The 23,203-nt window shown below is 39.1% G+C and overlaps 1 protein-coding gene across 1 annotated transcript; it reads left to right on the top strand.

Annotated features, from left to right (window-relative positions):
* The first annotated feature begins 6,464 nt into the window (after nt 1-6,464).
* On the top strand, nt 6,465-7,394 carry LOC104881735 (uncharacterized). The gene has a single exon (XM_010662904.1). It carries the CDS (start codon nt 6,465-6,467, stop codon nt 7,392-7,394), a length of 930 nt encoding a protein of 309 aa, XP_010661206.1.
* Nucleotides 7,395-23,203: the final 15,809 nt, after the last annotated feature.

Below are 23,203 nucleotides of genomic sequence, written 5' to 3'. Positions count from 1 at the left end.
GCGAAACTCAAAAGCCCTTGTGCGAAACCCAAAAGCCATTGTGCGAAAACTGGAGGGGCATTCCGAATCTCTTTTTGAACCACCCCCGAGCCCCATTTTTCTCTCATTTCGCAAGCCCTCTCCCATTTCAAATCCCTCTGCCACCTTACGATTGTCACTCTCCCATTCGACACCCCACCCATCCATTTTCAGACTCATCCCATTTCGTCATTTCTTTATGGCACACACACGAGGAGGTCTTGCTTCCACTTCGCCGAGACGCTCTTCGAGGCAGAGAGCCTCCTCATCACAGGCCACAGGAGCCCTGCCAATTCCACCTTCTAAGGGTGAAGAGCCCACTGATCCCTCCTCACCTGCTCCTCAAAGTAGATATCAGACCAGGAGAGCGGCTACTACATCAGCTGCGACGATTTCGCTCCCTGAGAGTTCAGTGTGGCGCCATCCTGCTAAGAGGGCCACTACTTCAGGCCCAGGCGAGTCCTCCAAAGATTCCCACAGAGCTTACACCTCCTGAGACTATTTATTCCACTCCCCCTATTGCCCCTACCTCCAGTGCCCCCACAAACAAAGCAGAGCGAGCTTCCCACAGAGCCTACACCTCCTAAGATTGTTTCTGTCACTCCCCCTATTGCCCCTACCTCTAGTGCTCCTACTACATCTGAGCCTTTCATTACCATCTCGGCTACAGAGTTTCTTGGTGTCGTCCAGACCTTGCGCATAGTGACCACCACGCATACTGCTCTTTTCCAACAGATGGCTGTGATGCGTGCTCAACAAGAGGAGCAGATGGTTATACTTCGCCAGATCCAACAGCATCTGGGTTGTTTGCCTTCACCCCAGCCTAACCTTCCATCATCATCAAAACCTGTAGCTCCAGTTGCGGATACTATCCCACCTGAGGATGGATCATTTCCACCTTAGGCCCCCTCTACTTGATCATAGGACATCTCCTTATCTTTTTGTATTTACATACTATATTAGTGGAGATTGTTCTTTGTTTTGATGCTTCATAATCTGGGATTGGATGTATTACCTGTTGATATCTTATATTGTACTTTCTCAGATGTATAAACATCCTTTTTTATTAAACTTGGCATTTTTCTATTCCCTCTACTCATTACTCTTTTTGTTTTTTTTTTTAATCATGTGGTTTCTCCTATATGACTCAGACTCCATTTCACTCAGGAGGTACCACTTCCTCCCTTTATTTTCAATTGCTCTTGACACATTGAGAGCAATGTTGATCATGGTTAGGGGGAGAGTTGAGGAAGTGAGTATTGTTAATAAATGCTAGGTTAATTTGTTAATTTAGTTACTTTTTGCTTAATTTTATTAAATCTTTATTAAAGAAATCAAAAAAATAAGCATATGATTAATACATCATCTTAAAAACAATTTCTTATTCTTTAAAATAGAAAATTATCTTTTAGCTTTAAAAATACTTTTGACAAACTTTTAATAAAAACAAGTTTCTTAAAAGAAATTTTAAAATAAATTATTTTTAGAATAATTTTTAAAGTATATGTTTTCCATTTTTGTTCAAAAAATTTTCATTAACATGTTTTCAATTGTTCTTTTTAGAATTTTTTGAACAAAAATGGAAAACATTCACTTTAAAAATTTTTACATTATACATAAATATACATTAACTTTATAGATAATAAAACAAAAAAAAAAAAAGGCAATTTTTGGTTCTAAAAATAATTAGAAATTGTTTCTAAAAAGTGTTCTTCAAAACTTTGCCAAACAAGCCCTATGTATCTTAAATAGGAAAGAAACAACAATGCAAGAAAAAAAAAAAAAAAACACCTAATTTTTAAAGAACTATAAAAATTAGAAACCCTCTATAATTATGAGCTAAGGTTTTACAAAAATACGAAATTGCATTAAATAGATTCTGTTTAGGAACAACATGGCTTATCTCAAGGTAGTAAAACCACAGTGCAAAAGCTTGGACATGCATGCTCACATGCTTTTTTTTAGGTGCAAAAGAGAACCGAGTGTTTTAGATGGTTACACACTATCTAGTTACATGACTGGGTAATCTCAATTATTTAAAATTTTACTTTGCTTCCGTTCATTATAAAGCATGGCCAGTCAATATTAAGTATTCCCTCATTGCTATCTCTATTTCTAATGAAGTTAAATGGAGAAAAGTACCAAGATGCACTTGCATTCTCAGCTTTTCATTTAATATGATATGGCAACTATGCTCTAGGGGCTTAGACTTGGCCAGAATTTCAAAGGCAACTTAATGTTTTATTGGTTATGCCTGATATTGTTTCTACCTAGGTTTAGTAACTAATTTTATTAGAACCAATTTATAACAAGTTGAGTCATGTTATAACAATTCACACCTAATTATGTAGATATTATTCACTTTTGACTCGGAAAGACTCTCACACTTTAAAACGCATCTACATGATTAAGAAAAGCTCATATTTATAAAAGGTTTTCACAAATTTATCATTTCATTTTAAGGAATCACACTTAGAGTTTTTTTTCTTATTTTATTTTTCTTTTAAAAAATAAAGAAAAATAAATAACAATTCCAAAAACTTTTCTAAAAATCAATTTTTCACAATAAAAACCGAGTCTCACCATCAAAAGAATGCATACGAAAAATGGGGGTCTAAACTATTAACTTTTATTTTATTAAATAAAAAAATCATAATATTGAATTGCTAAGAAGATACAACATCATATATCAAATATTTGAAATTAAAATTTGAATATTTATTTTACTTATATTAAAAAGATGTTAAATACGTACAAATAACTAGTATAAAAAAAGGTTTTTGGTTTGGTGCAACCCACCTCAAATGTTTTGGAGAAGGCTCTAGTTTTGTGGTTTAGAATCTTATGGAAGGAACCATTACCAATGTTATTTCATATAATTTTGGTGAATGACTAATGATATAATATCTTAATTATACCATATAACAAATTTTGAAATATAAAAAGTCTTTCCTAAATTAAAATCTAAATCATCAATCTTTACTATTAAAAACACATTTCACTAAATTGGCCATCAACCATGTGATTTGCCTTAAACAATTGGAAGTGATTGTGAAAAAGAAAAGAGTGAAGCGCTGAAATGAATTTAAAAGAAAAAAATCTTTAATTTTAATAATTAAAAAAATTAATCCAGATGCACTTAATTTATTGCAATTAATATATAAAAAAAATAGGACCAAGTTGAAAGAGGTAAATAGAAATTGAATAATTAAAAGAAAGAACCTATTTTCACAGTATGTTTGGACTTATTAAAGGACTGGAGGTGACAGAACATGACGAATATAGCAACTATTTTTTTTTTTTTTGGAAATAATAAAAATATAAAAGAAATTATTTAATTTTTCTTCCTAATAAAATTGTAAATGAAGGAAAATAATAAACCTAACTTCAACATCATGGTTGAATCAATGATGGTAGAATCGTGATGTAAGTATTGAGATGATAAATATATAATTTATATATTATTAATACTAAACTTAATTTTAAGATGCTAGAAACATATATAAAAAGTTAACAACTCAAAACATTTTATTATTTTATTTTTAATATTATCTTATTAACTCATAATAAGATAAAAAATAGAAGTATTAATTTTTATTTTATTAAATAACGGAATTACAGTATTTAATCGTTAAGAAGATACATTATTGGATATAAAAAATTGAAATAACATTTCGATATTTTTTTTATTTATATTAAATAAACACTACAAGAAGCCGAGTGTTCAGCTGCAGCCAAGGCTCATAGCTTGAAGCAAATTAAATTATAATCATATGATACAGGGGCAGGCAACACAGGCCACGACATAGCGTGGCCGTAGCAGGTGCAAAGAAATCGTGTAGTTGTGACCAAGTGTGATTGTGTGACTGTATTCTGAACCTCTTATTGCAGCTACTTTTTTCTGCAACTAAAATTTGTATGGTTGCGGCAGCTTATGCCTGCAACCATAAGGATCACACTGTGAGGGCATGGTGTTGGCTGCCTCCATATGATCACACTATAAGGATCTTTTTAACCAATACACTATCTAGGCAATTTTTTTGACATTCCTTGTGAGTTCAATTAGTACATTAGTGAAACGACTACTAACCACTTGTAAATAGCACACCAAACATGGACTTTTTGGAATAGCAAACTTCCGAATGGTAATAAATCTGCCTTCATATTTAAGTCATCCATTATGCAGCTTCTACTTAGCTTTCGAAAATTATAGAATTACTAAACAGACAAAAGGACATACTTAAAGAGGTACCTTCTTGTAAATCTCATCACCATGAGAAACTGGCAAAACTTTGACCCATCGAAAGATGGTAGACGTCATTGGATTCTTAAAACATTGATCAATTGCACACATTGTCCATCTCAAGCTTCGAGCAATCAATAGAGCACTTGGTGGAAGTAATGAAGCAATAACAAGTGGATCATCCATGGAAGCAACATGATTGGTTTACCTACAATAAAAAAGAGTCAGCACCACCTAGAACAGGAATGGAGGGTTTCGGGTCTAATAGGGTAAAAATCATGATATGGTGGACAAGAGAAGCTGAGTAACTATGAATGCTCTCCCTTAAATCCTCACAATTATTTTGCTTCATGCAACTTTTCTGCACCATATACCACAACTTTTCTGAATCTTCTTCTGCACCAATGTCCTTGCCAATTGATCACAAGGAATTAAAAAATCAGTAATCAGGTATTTTTTTGTGCTACATCACATCCACACCTGAAACAAAGTATATAACAAATGCTCTGCCTTACCAACCCAAGAATGCAACTTCAAAAATCTATTCTAGTTGGCCTGGAGCAGAGGCCCAAAATATTATGACAATATCCAAGACCAAGGAAATCTTAACTTGCCCTGATCCGAATGCATTAGCACTATACCTTCAGACATCAACCCGAAGCACCATCTATCTAATTTTTAATCAAGAATTAGCAATAGTTTATGGTACTTATTTGTCAAATACCGAGAAATTCATCAAACCATCAATAGTCATTGCCAAAATCACTTCAACTAACCCAACTAGTAAAACATACTTGTGATCATTCCACTCTATATAGAGCCAAATTTCCAAGGAAAATCCCCAATTATAATCAACTCATCAGGATACAATTTCTGATGACTTTCTCGCAAAGGCTATTCGTTTCTTGGACAAGAACGAATTCGCATTCCATTAGCTCCATATTTTCACCATAAACTTAAACTCCATTACATAAAATATGCTAAAATATGATATTGTAGGGACCCCTCCACCTGATGACACGTGGCGCGCTCCCCTATCCGGACTCCCTCAGGGAGAAGCACACGGCACTCGGCAACGTCACGCCCGGGCGATAGCATGTCCTATCCTGATATGCTGTCCGGATCATTGACTGAAGTGAGCAAGCCTTGCTACGTCATTCCGACAGCCTGCCATAGCCCACGTTATGCCGCCTGCAGAGCGAAAGGACAGGAGCGATTGCAAGTCGCCTCCCACGATCTCTGACAGCCGCCCGTAGGGTAATGATGGCCCTGCCTCCACCTAGAGGCATCATGACGAGCCAAAAAGTCTTTCCACCATTAAAGAGGGAGGCAGAGCTTCTGACACTATATAAAAGGGCCTTTACACAAGGAGGAAGGTAAGCTTGTTATCCCTAAAAAAGGCCGACAACTTAATCTCTCATGCCATGGCTAACAAAACCATCGGAGGGTGTGTCCGGACACCCTGTCCGGACATCTTTTGCAGGGAAGACTGAACCAGAACTCAATCTGGGTTGAAAGCGTGCGTCCACTTGGCAACTACGTGGATCATTGGGATGTAAGGCATCAACATTGGCGTCGTCTGTGGGAAATCTCTGATTCAGTCACTGGCAAAGATGTCCACACCTTCCAGAAGCTGCTCGTCTGCTAGGGGAGAAGAAGATTATTTCGAATGGCGCCAAGCCATCGAGAGAAAACAGTTGGAAAGCAAGCGACAAATGCAGGCTCTCCTCCAGGAGACAGCGAGATTGAAAGAAGAAAACGTTGTGTTGCGCATCCAGGCTTCATCGACGGGGCCTTCTCGTGGTCAACGCTCAAGAGGCCAGGAAGCAAACTCAAGGCCTGACCCAGAGTCAATATACCCTGGGACTGCGAGGGCCATCCCCAAGACATGCAACATTAGGCCACAAGAGCGACACACGCCCATGCATCAAACTCCCCAAGAGGAAAGTTCAGACTCTACTCGTCTCTTGTCAAAAAGACAACGTGACAAAAGACCCCAGTTGTCAGACGCGATGCGCGCGAGGCTAGGCCCACAAGAACCTGGGAAGACAAGGCCGCTAGTAGCCACAACCTAGGGAGCGCACCCTGACCCCCTGGTCACTCCCATGGTGCAGAACGTCTTCCCGCACCAAGCGGTACGCCAAGCTAGAAGAAACCACCCAAGCGAGCCACCCACTAGCTCTATCAGCAAAGACTGGATGACATGTTCTCCACGCCTTTTTGCTCGCATATTATTCATTACGACCCCCCAAGGGGATTTCTCGTGCCTAAATTCTCCACGTACGATGGGTTTAGCGACCCCTTCGACCATATCATGCATTATCGACAGCTCATGACTCTCGATATAGGCAACGACGCGCTACTATGCAAAGTAATCCTCGCCAGCCTACAAGGGCAGGCTCTCTCATGGTTTCACCGTCTACCCCCTAACTCTGTTGGTAATTTCAGGGACCTGTTGGAAGCTTTTGTGGGACAATACTTATGCTCCGCTCGACATAAACAGAACATCAGCACTCTACAAAACATAAAAATGCAAGAGAACGAGTCTTTGAGGGAGTTCGTGAAGCGGTTTGGTCAAGCCGTGTTACAACTAGAGGCTTACAGCATGGATGTTGTCCTACAGATCTTCAAGCGAAGCATCTGTCCAGGCACCCCATTCTTCAAATCGCTAGCTAAGAAGCCTCCTACGACAATGGACGACTTGTTCTGGCATGCGAGCAAATATTCAATGCTCGAAGATGACGTGCGAGCAGCCACCCAGCAAATCTTGGTTGCCGGACAGGCATCCAGAAGTGGTGCGGAAAGAAGTGCCAAACTTCAGGACCGGCCAAGGCCATCCGGTCAAAGGCAGGAAGAACAAAGCTGCCCGGAAAAGCCGCCCCTCACATCTCTTTCCATATCCTATGAAAAGCTTCTCCCTATGATCCAAGACATGTCTAACTTCAGGTGGCCTGAACTCCTCAGAGCGGACCCATCCAATTGGGATCATAGTAAAAAATGTGCCTACCATAAGGAGCATGGTCACACAACGGAGACGTGCAGAAGCCTCCATTATTTGGTCGAAAAGCTCATAAGGGCGGGACATTTGAAGCAATACCTCCGCTCAGATGCCAGAGGTAGAGACGCTTCCTGAAGTCACAACTCTAGAACCCCCAGGGTTCCAGCTGCCCCCAAAGCCATTATAAACTATATCAACGGAGGTCCATTGGACGAGGAATACGACTCCAAACGAAAGAGACAGAGGCTGTTGCGGGCAGCATCGGTGCGTGAACGCGTCAACTCCATACAGCCTGGGATAACTGGGGGGGCCCTCGCCCCATAGATGGGACAATCATTTTCCCACTAGTAGACCCCACACGGATATTGCAGCCGCACCGCGACGCCCTCATCCTGTCCCTAGAGATGGGAGGCTTCGACATGAGACGCATCCTAGTTGACCCAGGCAGCTCGGTCGATCTTGTATAAGCATCGGTAATTAGCCACATGGGACGCAATCTAACAGGCCTCGAAAACCCTAGGCGAATTTTGTCCGGATTCAACGGAGCGGAAACTACTTCCTTGGGAGATATTGTATTGCCGGTCCAAGCTGGCCCAATCACTCTCAACGTAGTACAATTTTCGGTGGTACAAGATTTATCACTCTTCAGTGTCATCTTGGGGCGCACATGGCTGCACTACATGAAAGTCATCCCCTCTACGTATCATCAAATGGTAAGCTTTCTTACTGAGGATGGGCAAATCGACCTATACGGTAGCCAGTTAGCCGCTCGCCAATGCTATCAAATAGCACAAGAAGTAAGGACCAGCCAGGAAGATAAACCCCTCCTTGAGTCCACCCACGCACTTGACCAATAGCAATTATTGAGTCTGGCGGACAAAGATCCCCCGGCAGCGGATCCCTTGCAGACGATCCAAATTTTGGAAGAAGGTACTCACCTTACATATATCAGTTCCCTCTTTACGCCAGAAGAGACCCGGAACATCCTAAACGCCCTCCGACAAAGCCATGACATCTTCGCATGGGCGAATTCTAATATGAAGGGAATTCACCCCTCCATCGTCTCTCATAGGCTTAACGTCTTGCCAACAGTAAGGCCCGTCCGATAGAGGGTTAGACATTTCCACTCGGACAGGCAAAAGATTATCAGGGAAGAGATTGACAAGTTGCTGGAAGCAGGATTCATTAGAAAAGTGGAGTATCCGGACTGGTTGGCAAATGTAGTGGTGGTACCCAAAAAGGAAGGCAAATGGCGGGTGTGCGTCGATTACACCAACCTCAATAATGCATGCCCAAAAGACAGTTTCCCTCTGCCACGGATAGACCAAATTGTGGACTCCACTGCTGGGCAAGGAATGCTCTTCTTCTTGGACACCTTCTCCGAATACCACCAAATCCCCATGTCCCCGGTCGAAGAAGAGAAGACAGCCTTCATAACGCCACACGGTCTTTATTGCTACAAAGTCATGTCGTTCGGACTCAAAAATGTTGGCGCCACTTATCAGAGACTAATGACGAAGATCTTCAAACCTCTGGTCAGCCGCACAGTGGAGGTATATATCGACGATATTGTGGTTAAAAGCAAAACCCGAGAGGAACATGCCCTCCACTTGTAAGAAGTCTTCCACCTCTTAAGGAAGTATGACATTGAATTGAATCCTTCTAAATGCGTCTTTGGTGTAAGTGCTGGCAAGTTCCTGGGATTTATGGTCAGCCAAAGGGGGATAGAGGTTAGCCCGGATCAAGTTAAGGCAGTCATGGAAACACCACCCCCCAAGAGCAAAAAGGAATTACAGCGCCTCACAGGCAAGCTCGTCGTGTTAGGACGCTTTATAGCCCGCTTCACTGATGAATTGTGACCCTTCTTCTTGGCAATACGAAAAGCTAGAGCGAATGAATGGACGGACAGCTGTCAGAGCGCTTTCGAAAAAATTAAACATTGCCTCATGCAATCGCCCATTCTAAGCAGCCCCGTCCTTGGAGAAAAATTGTATATGTACCTGGCTGTATCGGAGTGGGCAATTAGCGCTATTCTATTCCACTGCCCCTTGCGCAAGGAGCAGAAACCTATTTACTACGTCAGCAGACGTAGAAACAAGGTATTCAAAGATGGAGCTAACAACCTTGGCCCTTCGAAGTGCCGCCCAGAAGCTCCGCCCTTACTTCCAAGCCCACCCGGTGGTCGTGCTAACTGACCAGCCCCTTTGCAACATCCTACACAAGCCAGACCTAACCGGAAGATTGCTTCAATAGGCCATAGAATTGAGCGAATATGGAATCGAGTTCCAACCCAAGTTGTCCATGAAAGGCCAAGTGATGGCTGACTTCGTGCTGGAATACTCCCGAATATCTACCCAGCTCAAGGAGCCAAGCGGAGAGGAGTGGTGGACTTTGCGGGTTGATGGAGCCTCCCGGTCATCAGGATTCGGAGTAGGGCTCCTACTGCAATCCCCAACAGGAGAACATCTGGAGCAAGCTATCCGACTGGGATTCCTCGCCTCTAACAATGAAGCGGAGTATGAGGCCATCCTATTTGGATTGGACCTCGCCCTGGCTCTATCCGTCTCCAAGCTCCGAGTCTATAGTGATTCCCAACTTGTGGTAAGGCACGTCCAAAAAGAATATGAAGTTAAGGATGAGCGCATGGCGCGATACCTGACTAAAGTAAGAAACACCTTACAGCGCTTCACCGAATGGACGATCGAAAAAATTAAACGGACTGAAAATGGACATACCGACGCCTTGGCAGGCATAGCTGCTTCCCTCCCCATCAAAGAAGCCATATTACTGCTTATACATGTGCAACCCAACCCTTCCGTCGCGGAAGCCTCCACTTGCAATACCATTGAGGCAAACCAAGCAGACGGCTAAGAGTGGGCGGAAGACATAATAAGGTATCTCCGGACAGGCACTCTGCCCGAAGAACCCAAGCAGACACACAAGACCCGGGTACAAGCTGCCCATTTCACCCTGATCGGGGGGCACTTGTACAAACGGTCCTTTATAGGTCCCTATCTCAAGTGCCTAAACCACTCAAAGGCCCTGTATGTATTAGCTGAGTTGCATGAGGGGTTATGTAGGAACCATTCCGGAGGTCGATCTCTGGCGCACAGGGCCCATTCGCGAGGGTATTACTGGCCCACGACGAAAAAGGATGCGGCAGCCTATGTCAAAAAATGTGACAAGTGTCAAAGGCATGCCCCCATACCACATGTGCCGTCGGAGACGTTGAAACCAATTTCAGGCCCCTGGCCCTTCGCGTAGTGGGGCATGGACATAGTAGGACCCCTACCAGCCGCAGTTGCCTAGAAGAAATTCCTACTCGTCGCCACGGATTACTTCAGTAAATGGGTGGAAGCTGAAGCATACGCTAGCATCAAAGACAAAGATGTCACCAAGTTCGTATGGAAGATCATCATCTGCCGCTTTGGAATCCCCCAAACCATTATAGCTGACAATGGTCCACAGTTTGATAGCATCACTTTCCAGAATTTCTGTTCGGAACTAAACATCCGGAATTTCTGTTCGGAACTAAACATCCGGAATTCATACTTCACACCGCGTTATCCTCAAAGCAATGGGCAAGCAGAGGCCACAAACAAGACCCTAATAACTGCCTTAAAGAAGAGGCTCGAGCAAGCCAAAGGGAAGTGGGTGGAGGAGCTACCCGGCATCTTGTGGGCTTATCGAACCACACCCAGACGTTCGACAGGAAACACTCTCTTCGCCCTCGCATACGGTATGGACATAGTCATTCCTACAGAAATAGGGCTACCCACTATCCGGACAGAGGCAGGATGGCAGGATTATACAAATGTGGAATTAGGAAGAAATTTGGACTGGGCAGACGAAATGAGAGAGACCGCATCCATCTGGATGGCCGACTATCAACAAAGGGCAGCCGCTCACTACAATCACAAGACAAGGCCCAAGAGCTTCAAAAGTGGAACGCTAGTCCTTAGGAAGGTTTTCGAAAACACTGTTGAGACAGGAGCAGGAAAGTTTCAAGCCAATTGGGAAGGCCCCTATATAGTGTCCAAGACAAGTGAAAGTGGAGCCTATCATCTACAGAAGCTAGACGGAACCTCATTGCTTCGACCATGGAATGTATCCAATCTAAAGCAATATTACCAATGAAAGAAAGATAGAAGAACAATGTGAATGAATATGTTTTATTAGTAATTGTGAAATTGTATACAAAAAGGTTCTCCGAACTACTAATACAGAGAGAAATAGCAGTAAAAGTTACAAAAAGAAAAGCTCTCATTGGGAGGGTTTACGGCGCAACTTTTCCTCCTCGCCCGGGGGAATTGAAGGGACGTCCCGTTTGATACCATTCTTCTTCATGCAGCAACGGTAGCCGAAGAAATACATCTCGTCCACCTGCTTCTGGTATTCTGTCTCGAGGTCCTCCCTTTGCGCGGCAAACTCAGCCTCCAACTCTTCTTTTTGTGCTGATAAACGCAACTGCAAGTCCTCTTTCTGTTTTTTCTCAATTGACACCTCTATCCGGAGTTGTCTCACTTCCCCCCTTAGCTGGGACGTCTCGTCTTCCGCCTCGTGCAGGCGAGCTTCTGTAGCTTCCTCCCGGCTCTTCACATTTGCTAGCTCTATTCGGAGAGCCTCGTTGTCGTCCTAGGACCTCTTCAAAGCTTCGGCACTCTCTTCAGAGGCTCTCCGGACAGCAGATAAGTTGGCTTCGGCCTGCTCCAATCTCGAGCGCAATTCCTCTTCACCGCTCATGCGCTGGGAGACGAAGGCCTTCCTGTGATCGGTAATGCGCAGTAGGTCCGAAAAAAGATCACGTTGTTGAACCATGCCGCGAATACCGCTCACCAGCTGCAGAAAAACCCACAACAACAAGTTCAATTACCAGCCGTGTGAAAAACACACTAGTATGGCAAGAAAAATCAAAGGGAATAAGCTATACCATTTCCGTCGCTTCAAACATTTTCATTAAAGGCAGAGTAACATCTGAGTCGGGAGGAATCTGTTTCAGCATCTCTCTCAACTCCGCATAGCTGAAAGGGCTAAAAGAGGTGCAAGCCACATCATCAACCGGACTCCCCCCTAACGAGGCGTTATGGTGTGACTCCTCCCCCGGAGCCGGGCCCCCATCATTCACGGCCGGCTGGATCTCTTCGGGCGAACCCTCATCCGGGACCACCACCGGGTCAGTTGGGTTCTCTTCTGCTATCTCCATCTGACGCTCCTCCGGATGACCCTCCTGGGCGGATGAGCAGCTGACTTCGATGGTTTCCAGAAGACGATCCTGAAGCCGCCCGCTGATGCCGGACTTTAAATCGTGGGCTGGACGAGACCTCCCCGCAGTCGGCCCCTTCACTGGTACAAGTGCAAGGGAACTCGGCTCATAAGGGGGCAAACCCTGCCTTTCAGCCCCCGTTTCTTCAATCGGAGGGGTCGTAGGAGGCAACGGGTCAGGGCAAGAGGCCCCGGCTACATCCGTGTCCAGGTGGGGAGAGCTGGGCTGATCCACTGAGGTTTTTTCCCTCAGCCAGAAGAGCCAGCCGTTCAGCCGTTGGAATTGAAGGCCCCGATCCATTTTGACCAGGGATATGTTCGAAATCGCTTAAAACAGCGGGCAAGCCGGAGAGAGCTGGAGATCTTATTACTATTCCCTTTGTGGGAACCTTCTTCTTTTTTCCTGTTGGGGCGCAAGCGGGAGGAAAGGGCGCGGGGCGTTTATCACCAGGGGCCCTCCACAAAGTTCCTTCTTGCATTTTTTCCTCCCGTTGGTTGAGAAGTGCTTGGTGTGCTTGGGCGTCTGCCTCACGCGCCTCCGTGTAGAATGGGAGATCTTTGAGAACAAAGTGTTCTCTAGCCACCACCTTTTTGGGCAGCCGCCTCGGGAGTATGTGGAGTACGTACAACTCGGGCTCTTGGGTAACCAAGCGGAGATTCTACGTGGAGAGAAGCGTTTGATAGCTCCTCTCGCCCGCCGCAATCTCAAATAACTTGTTCAAAATGTCGAAGGACGCTTTTTCCACCCACTCGACTACGCGACCCCTCTTGTCCGTACCTGTATTATCAGCAACCAAAGATGTTGGCCATCTGATAACCCTGAAATAAGAAAACAACAGGCGAACGCCGGACAATGGTTCTCTATAACCCAAATTTATCATTCTTGGAAGTCTACTTAGCTAAACAAAGGAAACGGGAGAAGACTTATGCTGAATTAAGAGTGGAAAAAATAAATCCAATGCTATTAGATCAGTTCCTACATTGAAATTGGCATTCAACAACCAAACATCAAAAGAAACTCGCACCAATGACAATGAAAGAGGAAATGGGTCTCAATAGGTTCTACGATTGTGAGCAGGATAGGTAGTTGGGAAACTTATAATGGCTCTATGCTAGCAGGCAAGCCCATGACTGCAGATATTGGGCCATATATGGTAGCGATCCACTCCATCCTGCAGCTATAAGGGTCTCTATAAGAGCGACCCATTAAGGCTGCAGCTATGAGATTGGCGGGAATCTCCAATCAGATGCGGCATCATAAATAAATGTTAATTCATATATTGCTGGTGAATGATTAATGATAAAATAGGACAAATATAAAAATCTAAAAGTCCAACCGCAACCAACCCACCACTAAAAAATTTATTTAAAAATATAAAATATTTAAATAAAATTAGATTATATAATAAATTAAATAGAATACAATTTAAATAATTATGTAGTCACTCGTAGAGTATTAACTATCTAATTAAATTTCAAAATCTAGACGTTAAATAAATTTGAAATCAAACCAAAGATATCCTACCACTAAACATAATTATTAAAATATTAACTAGAAAATTACAAAAAACATTGATTTTAGAATTTATTTTATAATATATATTAGGATTCAAATGAAGTTAATTATATAAATATTAAAAATGACATAAATAAATAAATATTTAATAAAATCTATTTAGTCGTTCAATTGATAATGGCAGCTTTGTTATAGCCATTCCACTTAAAGAAAGTCCACGCAAATGTTCCATATCAACCATGGTCTCTAAAAAAGCCTTTACATTTGGACAACCACTGAGAGAGAGGTTTAGGAGGTGTTTCAACCCATAAATGTTGTTTGGAAGACCACTCAAGTTATTGCAATTTTCTAAACTAAGATTTCAAGTCTAATGAGATTACCTATTAAGCACGGTAATTCTTTAATAGCAGTCCCACTTAGATGAAGACACCATAGGCCTCCCATGATCCTTTGGATCTCGGGAAACTTCTCAAGATTAGAGCAACCTTTGAGAGAAAGAACTTCAAAAGCCTTCAACAAACCAACGCTATTTGGGAGTTCCTTGATAGCAATTTTGTTTAAATAAAGCTTCTTTAAGCATTTCATATTCCCTTGGATCCCTGGAAATTTCTCAAAGTTTAAGCAATATGAGATGTTAAGATATTTAAGAGATTCCAAATATCCAATGCTTCTTGGTAGTTCTTTGATTCCAGTCTTATGTAAATTAAGCACCCTCAAATGTCCCATATTCGCAAAGATATCTGGGAATTTCTGAAACTTTGAACACTTTGAAAGATCAAGAATTTCAAGAGATGCCAAGGACCCAAAGCTACTTGGTAGTTCTTTGATTCTAGTCCCACTAAAATTAAGCTCCCTAAAAAATTTGAACTCATGAAATGCGTCAATGGATAAATGAAGATTGCAAAAACTTGTACAACCTTCAAGATTCACTCTCAACAATTTCAACATGCTAAAGAATTTTGGCATTTTCATGAGTTGTTGTGAGTTACTTATATCAAGGAACTTCAATTCTGCAAGACACTCTGACAAAAGATAATTTTTTCATTAAAAAACTTTCATGAACTAGAAAATTGGTATAAAGAAAATAAGAAATTAAATAATGATTATGCCTTATTCCCTTCCCAAAGTTCTTTTATGTTGCTAGACTTCATCATGAGTGCAACAAGGCTCTCTCCATGAAAATTCGAAGGCAAAGATTCTAAACCTTCCCAATGAAGATATGTTAAATTAGGAGGAAATTCAAAGCCTTTAGGAAGAAGCATTTTATATGCTAATCACCATAAATATAATAGACTTTGAGCAACCTAAGTTTCTTCATCTTGGCAAACACTTTCTTCATTTGGGCAAATATGTTTGTAGTGAACCATGTTTCTTTTGATATAGACAAGTTTAGAAATATGTGAGAAAACAAAGGCTATGATTAATTAAGGAAAACACCTAAAGGGGGGGGACGGGGGGGGGGGGGGGGTGAATTGGGTTTTTCAAAACTTTTTCAAACACAACAATATAAGCACAATATAAACAAAGTAAAGAGATAGGTTAGAGAATTCAAACTCGGGTTTTATAGTGGTTCGGCACTTCCTTATCTACGTCCTGTAGACCCTCAATTTTGTCCCTTTTAGCACATGTCTTTAAAATTCGTTTTCAGTGCTTCAAAATAGTTCCTTGGTGGCCCATTACTACTCGTACAACTTACCTTTTTCTGAGTCACCTCGGAGACTTTGGTTGAGGGATTATCTGACCCTTTATTATGATCCTTGGCAGTCTTGATTTAAACTTAGGCTTCTCTTTTTTTTAGGATAGCTTTTAGATACACTTGGCCCATTAGACACCACCCTAGGCCCACCCAGATTCATCTTGACTCGCACCGAGACACCTCCTCATTTACACACATGTCACTTAGGTCACTTAGATACCTTTTTCAGAACAGGTCCAGTTAGACATTTCATTGAGGCTCAACATTTCTTTTATTTTATTTTATTTTTTATTATTATTATTATTTTTATTTTTATTAATATTATTATTATTATGGCATGCATTTGGTAATTACATTTATTTTGTCTATTCATTTTTACTTTTACTTTTTATTATTTACTTATTCATGTATTTAATTGTCTTTATATATTTCATTTTATTTATTTTTATTTATTTATTTATTTACTTAATGTAAAATTGTTTGAATGATTAGATTTAAAATACGCATGTGACCCTATTATTGAAAGAGGAAATGATATTATCTAAGCTCTCCTTATTCCTTTGTTTTTTCTTTGAAATCATATTCTATTTTATTACTAATTTCATTAGTTTCTTTAATTTTCTTTTAATTTTTTTTATATACTATTATTCTATTCTTTTTTGCATGGGGGGAGGAATTCTAGAGAAGGAACAGACGACAGGAAGGGCACACTATTTTTTAGCATGCTGGGTACGAGGTACTGTTTCGGTGCCCACTTCATCAAGACTTGGTCCATTGTTCAAATCAAAGTCCCTAGATGCATTCACTTCACCATTGGAAAACCCACCAGATAATGATGACCTATTAGGCAATGGTGGAGAATCTGATCTACAACCATTGCTCACAGAAAACAGCCCAATATCAGGACTTTCATCAACTCTGTTTAAATCAAGTCCCAGCCCTAGAAGCGGTACGAAGTTGGGGTTGTTTTCCAGCGGTAGCAACACCTCCACGCCTAGGATGCAGTCTCAACCTGTTTCCCGTCCCAGCTTGCGCTGCCGAACCACTGTGGCAGCGGCTCAAACACCTTCCATCGACGAGAGTCCCAAACTTCAAGCCAAAACCACTACGCCCACCGACACCGTCAAAACCCCGAGATCGCTACTGAGCTCGAACCCGTCTTCTCCTAGGTCCCCTCTAAAGTTTTCCATCTTCAGAAACAGTTTCAAGCTTCGGAATAGCTATGGAATCTGCTTGCAAAGCGTGAAGACTGGTCAAGGAACAACCATTTACACAGCAGAGTGCTCGCACGCCTTTCACTTCTCCTGCATAGCAGCTCACGTTAGAAAGCAAGGAAGCCTCGTGTGCCCAGTCTGCAACACTACCTGGAAAGACGAGCCTTTACTCATGATCCATAAGAACCGAAAGCCAGAAGAAGACGAGGTTTCGCATCGGGAACACGAAGAAATGGCACAGGCGGCTGTGTCTAATGGGAAGAGAGAAGACGACATGACCATGGGACCCACCAAACAATGTTCATTGGGTTAACAGGTTTCTTTTATTAGGTCAATTGAAATGGTAAGTGCCATGATCAGTTTGGAAAGTGGGATTTCCGAAATATATCTCCCAAAAAGAAAGAAAATATTCTATAAGGTAAGGCTGCCATATAAATTGAGAAGAGAATATATTTTTAAAGGAAATTTTGGAGATCCTCACGCAGCCGTATAAAGAGGGGCTGCCATATAAATAAAGGAGAGGATTTTTTTTAAGAGGAGATCCACACGGAGAGTGATTTTTTTTCTGGAGCAAAGAGAGGATTTTTTGGGCTGGAGAAGGGGAAAGGCGAGAGGATTTTTGGGCTTGAGAAGGAAAAAGAGAGATTATTTTTCTGGGAACAAAGAGAGGTCTGAAGGAAGAGGAAGGAGGCAGCCACCACACATTCACCATTGAGCACTAGCAGCCGCACCACCATAGAGGAATTCTAGAGAAGGTAAGTTAGAATTTCTAAGGATTTTAGTTTTAATTTTTTATTGGATTGAAAGTTAGAGTTTTTTATGTATTAATTTTGATTTTTTTTTAATCGGATGAAAAAGTTAGAATGTACTTAGTTTGATTTTGATTCATTGTCTTAGTTTCAAAAATTAGGTTTTATTTAGTTTAATTTTAATTCATTATGTTTGTCTCGAAAAATTAGAATTTTTGTTTGATTCAATTTTTTATTCATTGAACTAGATTGAAAGGTTAAAATTTTATTTAATTTATTTTTTATTCCCTGCGTTATTTTTGAAATGTTTGAATTTTGTTTAATCTAGTTTTGATTTTTTTTTATATTAGATTGAAAAGTAAATTTTTGTTTGCTTAGTTTTGATTCATTACTTTGGTTTAAAAGGTGAGAATTTTTTGTTTTATTTTAATTTTGATTCATTATATTACATTGAAAAATTAGAATCTTTGTGTAGTTTGGATTTGATCCCTTGCTTAGTTCGAAAAGTTAGAATTTTGCTTAGATCGGTTTTAATAGATTTAATTTTAAAAGTCAGTTTTTTTAGGAGTTAGCTTTTTATTTAGTTCAAGTGTTTTATAATTTTTAGTCTATTATTCTAATTGATCCTACGTAATAAAGTTTATGTTTTTAAGTTTATTTTGATCATGTTTTGGTTCATCTTATTTAGTTTAGGTATTTTAGAATTTTAGCTCATTAGTCTATTTGATCCCATCTAATTAAATTTATGTTTTTTTTTTCAAAAAAATTGTAAATCATTTTTCTGATTCATCCTTTTTAGGATTTAAGTTGATTAGTTTAAGAAATATTTGGTTAATTCTTGGTTGATCCACTTTTAGTTTGTATGTTTTCCAAAGTTTTAGATAACTAATTTAATTAACGCTAAGTCGTATTATTCATGTTTTGAGTATACTAATCTTCATTCTTGGTTTATCAATATTTAGTTCATGCTTTTTTTCTAATAGGTTAATAAGTTTAACTAATCTTATGTTATTTTGCTCACGTTCTAAAATTGATGATTCTAGTTTTTGATTAGTTAATATGTTTTAGAATTCTATGTGCTTGTGTTACTATATTCACATTATTATAATTACATGTTTAGGTGTTTGGTTGATTTTAAATTAGTTCTAGATTGTTTATCTCAATTTATGTGTTTGATTGATCCTTATAAATTCCCGATTAATATTTCATTAGTTTTATTTGATCTAAAGTCGTTTGGTTTGTTGCTTTGGTGAATATTTATTAAATTTGATTTTTAGAGGCCATTGGAAAATCATGAAGATTGGCCTCTACCATCACCATTATCATTTTTGTTAATTACTAAAAAAATTTTACTTTGAGGTTTCATTTTTGTTTTGTTGGGTATTTTATTTCTTATATTTTATTTTTTCCAAATTAATTCCTTTTATTTTAAAATAAAATACTTTTCTCAAAAAATCATTTTAAAAATCTATTTCAAAAACTCATTTAGAGTCCTCAGGATCAAAATCTTTTTTTTTTTTTTTATTTTAAAAAATAATATGCAACCATATTTTGCTCGGTTTGCATCCTTCTCGGTTTCTAACAAAAGGTTTGGTTTTGAACAAAAACACGAATCAAAGCTTGTGGTCCCAAATAATGGGATAATTCTGGGCTAAATTTGTGTATATTAATTTGAGGAATTGGTGAAACCCCTATATAAGAAAATCTTTTCAAAAATTATTTTTGTTGCCATTTTTGTCACTTGTTGAAATTATGTCTATCTTTTTTAGGAATTGTATACAAGATGTGTGTAATAATTAATGTTTTCATATACTTTGATAATTTTTGTTATGCTAATTAGATAACAAGCATGCTAGGGTTTCTTTATTTTATTATCTAATCCCTCATGTCTTATGGAAGCGCATTGAAAGTTATCTATGCTATCCAGGTACGCCTCCCCTATCACCTACTTTCTAAATTTTGTAAACAATCATGTCACTGTGAAGTATGCATATGTTTGATAATCCTTAGGAGTTTAGATGTATGCTTGATTCACTATGATTAAATACATGTTGTGTGTTATACTTCTATACTAACTCTGATGTTTTATGATAGCGCTTGAAGAGCGGTTCAGGTACGCACCCTAACTCTCTGTTTTTGTGATTTGATCTTGTTTAGCATGCAAATCTTTTGAAATCACCTAGCCTACTTAGGTATCCATAATTAACCGATTAATTTCCATATTCCCCTTAACTTAGTCAGTAGAGACATCTTTAGGGCTTAGAGGGGTGCTACCTCCTAGAGGTACCTTCCTAATAAGTAACCTGATCCCCGGACCAAGACTTGGGTTTTGAAAGACACGTTTTTCCAAAAATTATGGAGTCATTTTTTTTTAGGGTTTTATTTCTTGTTTTATTTTCCCTTCAAAAATAAAAAATAAAATAAGTGGCGACTCCAACTTTTTCCAAAAATTAATTTTTCACAAATAAAAAGCGAGTCTTGCTGATCGAGTGGGGACGCACGTGAAAAATGCGGGTCCACAATCCACTCTCCTCAATCTCCTAATCGAGTGGGGGTTCTACTAACTTGAAGTTTCAATCAAGCTTTCAATCTTCTTACACTTGGATTCCGACTCCAATGGGCTCTTACACAATCTCTTCAAGATTTGAACCTCTTGAAGGCTTTCACACTCAGTTTATACAAGGATGAAACTCTCAACCTAGCTTAAGGATAACTCAAATACAAGAGAAAGCTAGGATGACACACAAGAGTGCACTAAAGGATATGGAAGTGATGATTTAATGCACTAAGAAAAAAATGAGAGCTTTTTGATCAAGAACAAGTAGGTAGACAATTGATTGCAAAGGTTCTCTTAGTCATAAATGAAGTGGGGCTCTCAATTTATAGGTTTCTAAGCTCGGGAGTCAAAAACAGCAAAAGGTAACCTTGACCGATCGAGTAAGGGGTCGACCGGATCACTAGCCTTTAGGGCATTTAATGCATGACAGGTTACCGTTGCCTCAACCGGACCTAGACCAGACCTCGATTGGACCTCGACTAGACAAGGATGGGGCTCGACTGGGAAAAGGAAGCTACTGGAAGAGAGAGAAGGTTTTTGTGCCTCCCTCGATCGGACCTCGATCGGACAAGGGCAACCGGTCGACCGGTTCCCCAACCGGGTTGAGCCGGTTGGACATAGCCTCAACCGGTTAAGCCTTTTGGCCCCGAAAACCTATCTTATTGAATTTCTTTCTTTTCCAACACTTAGGCAAGGTCTTTAAGTGAATTAATATGCCAATTTTAAATCAATTTGCCTAAGGTATGTTTGATAGAACTCGGGTTTCAAAGAAAATCAAGTGTTAAAGGATAAACCGAGTTTTCTAAGATGCATGAAATAGTATGAACATCCTAAGTGCACTCATGCAATCATCTTACATTTGTTTCATATGATCACAAGTCTTCCAAAAGATCTCGATCTTGTATCCATTTGGTCCTTGATGAAATTTCGAGTTTATGCCTGAGATTCTTAACCATTAAACCAATTAGTCACTTAACCATGGTTTGTTATCATCAAAACCTGATTAGGAGAACCCTTGAGCTAACAATATGGTTTCAACTTTTTTCATCCCCTGGAAAATAAGAATGAAGATTCAGTGAGAAACACAAAGTAAAAATCCTAATAAAATTATATAGCCATATAGCTTTTTAGGAAAAAAAATATTATTAAATTTTTAATCTTCCAAAAGAGCTTAAGTAAGCTATTAAATTTAATTTGAGTCTCACCTTTTCACTTTCAAACGCACAATGGATATCATCTACATTCCACAATCTACTCCACTTGTTAGGGTCTTCATGATGTTGTTCACAGACAATTTCCCATCCCATTTGTTGTATCAAATCATGCATACATATTATATTGTGTGAAATAGTTATAAGACATCTATCCTGTAGAACTCTTATCCCTCTTTCACCATATAAGCCACAACCATCCAATATTTTTGAAGCAAAGTCTCTATCTTCACCTTTAAAAAAACAAGCAATGTCAATGAATATCTTCTTTTGTGTACGATCTAATCCATCAAAGCTTGTTTTAAGCACATTTTGAATTTTTACTTCAGGTTCTTTTTCCAATTTCTTCAATTCACTTTCCCATTCACTCATTGTCTTGCCACACAAAAGAGAGCCCAAAACTTTCAAAGCTAATGGAAGACCTTGACAATAATGTATCACACAATCTAAGAGGTATTTATAATCCTCTTTTGGAGGATTTGGAAGAAAGGCATGTTGACTAAAGAGCTTAAGAGCTTCCTTGGAATCTAGTCTTTCAACTTCATTTACGTAATCCACTTGAAGCATGGTTAACAAATGTTTATCTCTTATTGTGATGATGATTCTACTTCCTTTACAAAACCAAGTATGATCTCCAACTAGAAATTCTAATTGGTTCATATCATCAACATCATAAAAAACAATAAGATCCTTTTGAGAGTGAAGACTACTTTTAATCACATAGGCTTCTTGTCGAACATTGCTTATCTTTTGATTTCCTCCATCTAGGATATCATTAAGAAGTTGATTTTGTAAATGAAGTAGACCTTCATTTTTGTAAACCTCTCTAACATTTTCAAGAATGCTACTACATGCAAATCCCCAAGAAATTTGATTATATACATATCCAGCAATGATTGTCTTACCTATACCGCCAATTCCACATATCCCAACCATGTGAACATCATTTAACTTTGTATTCAATCCCAAACTTATTTTTTCAAAATGGGAATCCATTTCAACTAAATTGTCCTCAACAAACAAGAGTTTACATTTTAATATTCTATTGGCGACAATGGTAGTAATTTTCTTGATATGCTCTGATTCATACCTAGCAATTATGAAGTAAGTTAGAGAAGAACATGTGGTAAGACGAACAATAAATGCAAAGAAACATCAAGGTAATTTGATGATCTTTTATGTCATGATAGCAACTAAAATTTCATTTACATATTTAAGCATTTTTTTTAGTATCATGTGTGCATGACAATGAAAAAAAAAAATTAAAACATGAACCAAATATATTTCTACTTAGTTAACTTTCTATTAAAATTACCCTAAACTTCTTTTAATTCACTTATATTTTAAATAAAATCTTTATAAAATATATTTTTTTGAAAGAGCTTCGAAAATTTTATATAAAACATTTTTTTTTCATTTTTTTTTAATATCATGTTTCAATTATAAAGATTATTGACGCTTTTTATTTATCAAATTTATGTTCTAATCAAAATTAATTTTTTCAAAAATTAAAAATAGTCTAAAATTTTTAAATATTTTGTTTAGTTGAATTTTTATATAATCTTGCCTATAATTTAGTAAGTTAGATTTTGTTAAAATTCTATTATAACATTTACTTATATTATGTGATTTTAGTTAACCCTATCATTAGCAAGTTGTGCAAGCCTTTTACAATATGAAAATATTTTAGCATTGATTTGATTTAAAATATTGTAATTTAAATATAAAAATATGTTAAT

This window comes from Vitis vinifera, chromosome 15 (assembly GCF_030704535.1).
Source record: "Vitis vinifera cultivar Pinot Noir 40024 chromosome 15, ASM3070453v1".
NCBI lineage: Eukaryota > Viridiplantae > Streptophyta > Magnoliopsida > Vitales > Vitaceae > Vitis > Vitis vinifera.
This window is presented reverse-complemented; position numbering and strand designations above follow the sequence as displayed.

Coding starts and splice junctions, on each gene's coding strand:
- LOC104881735 (XM_010662904.1), top strand. CDS start 6,465: ATGTTCTCCACGCCTTTTTGCTCGCATATTATTCATTACGACCCCCCA.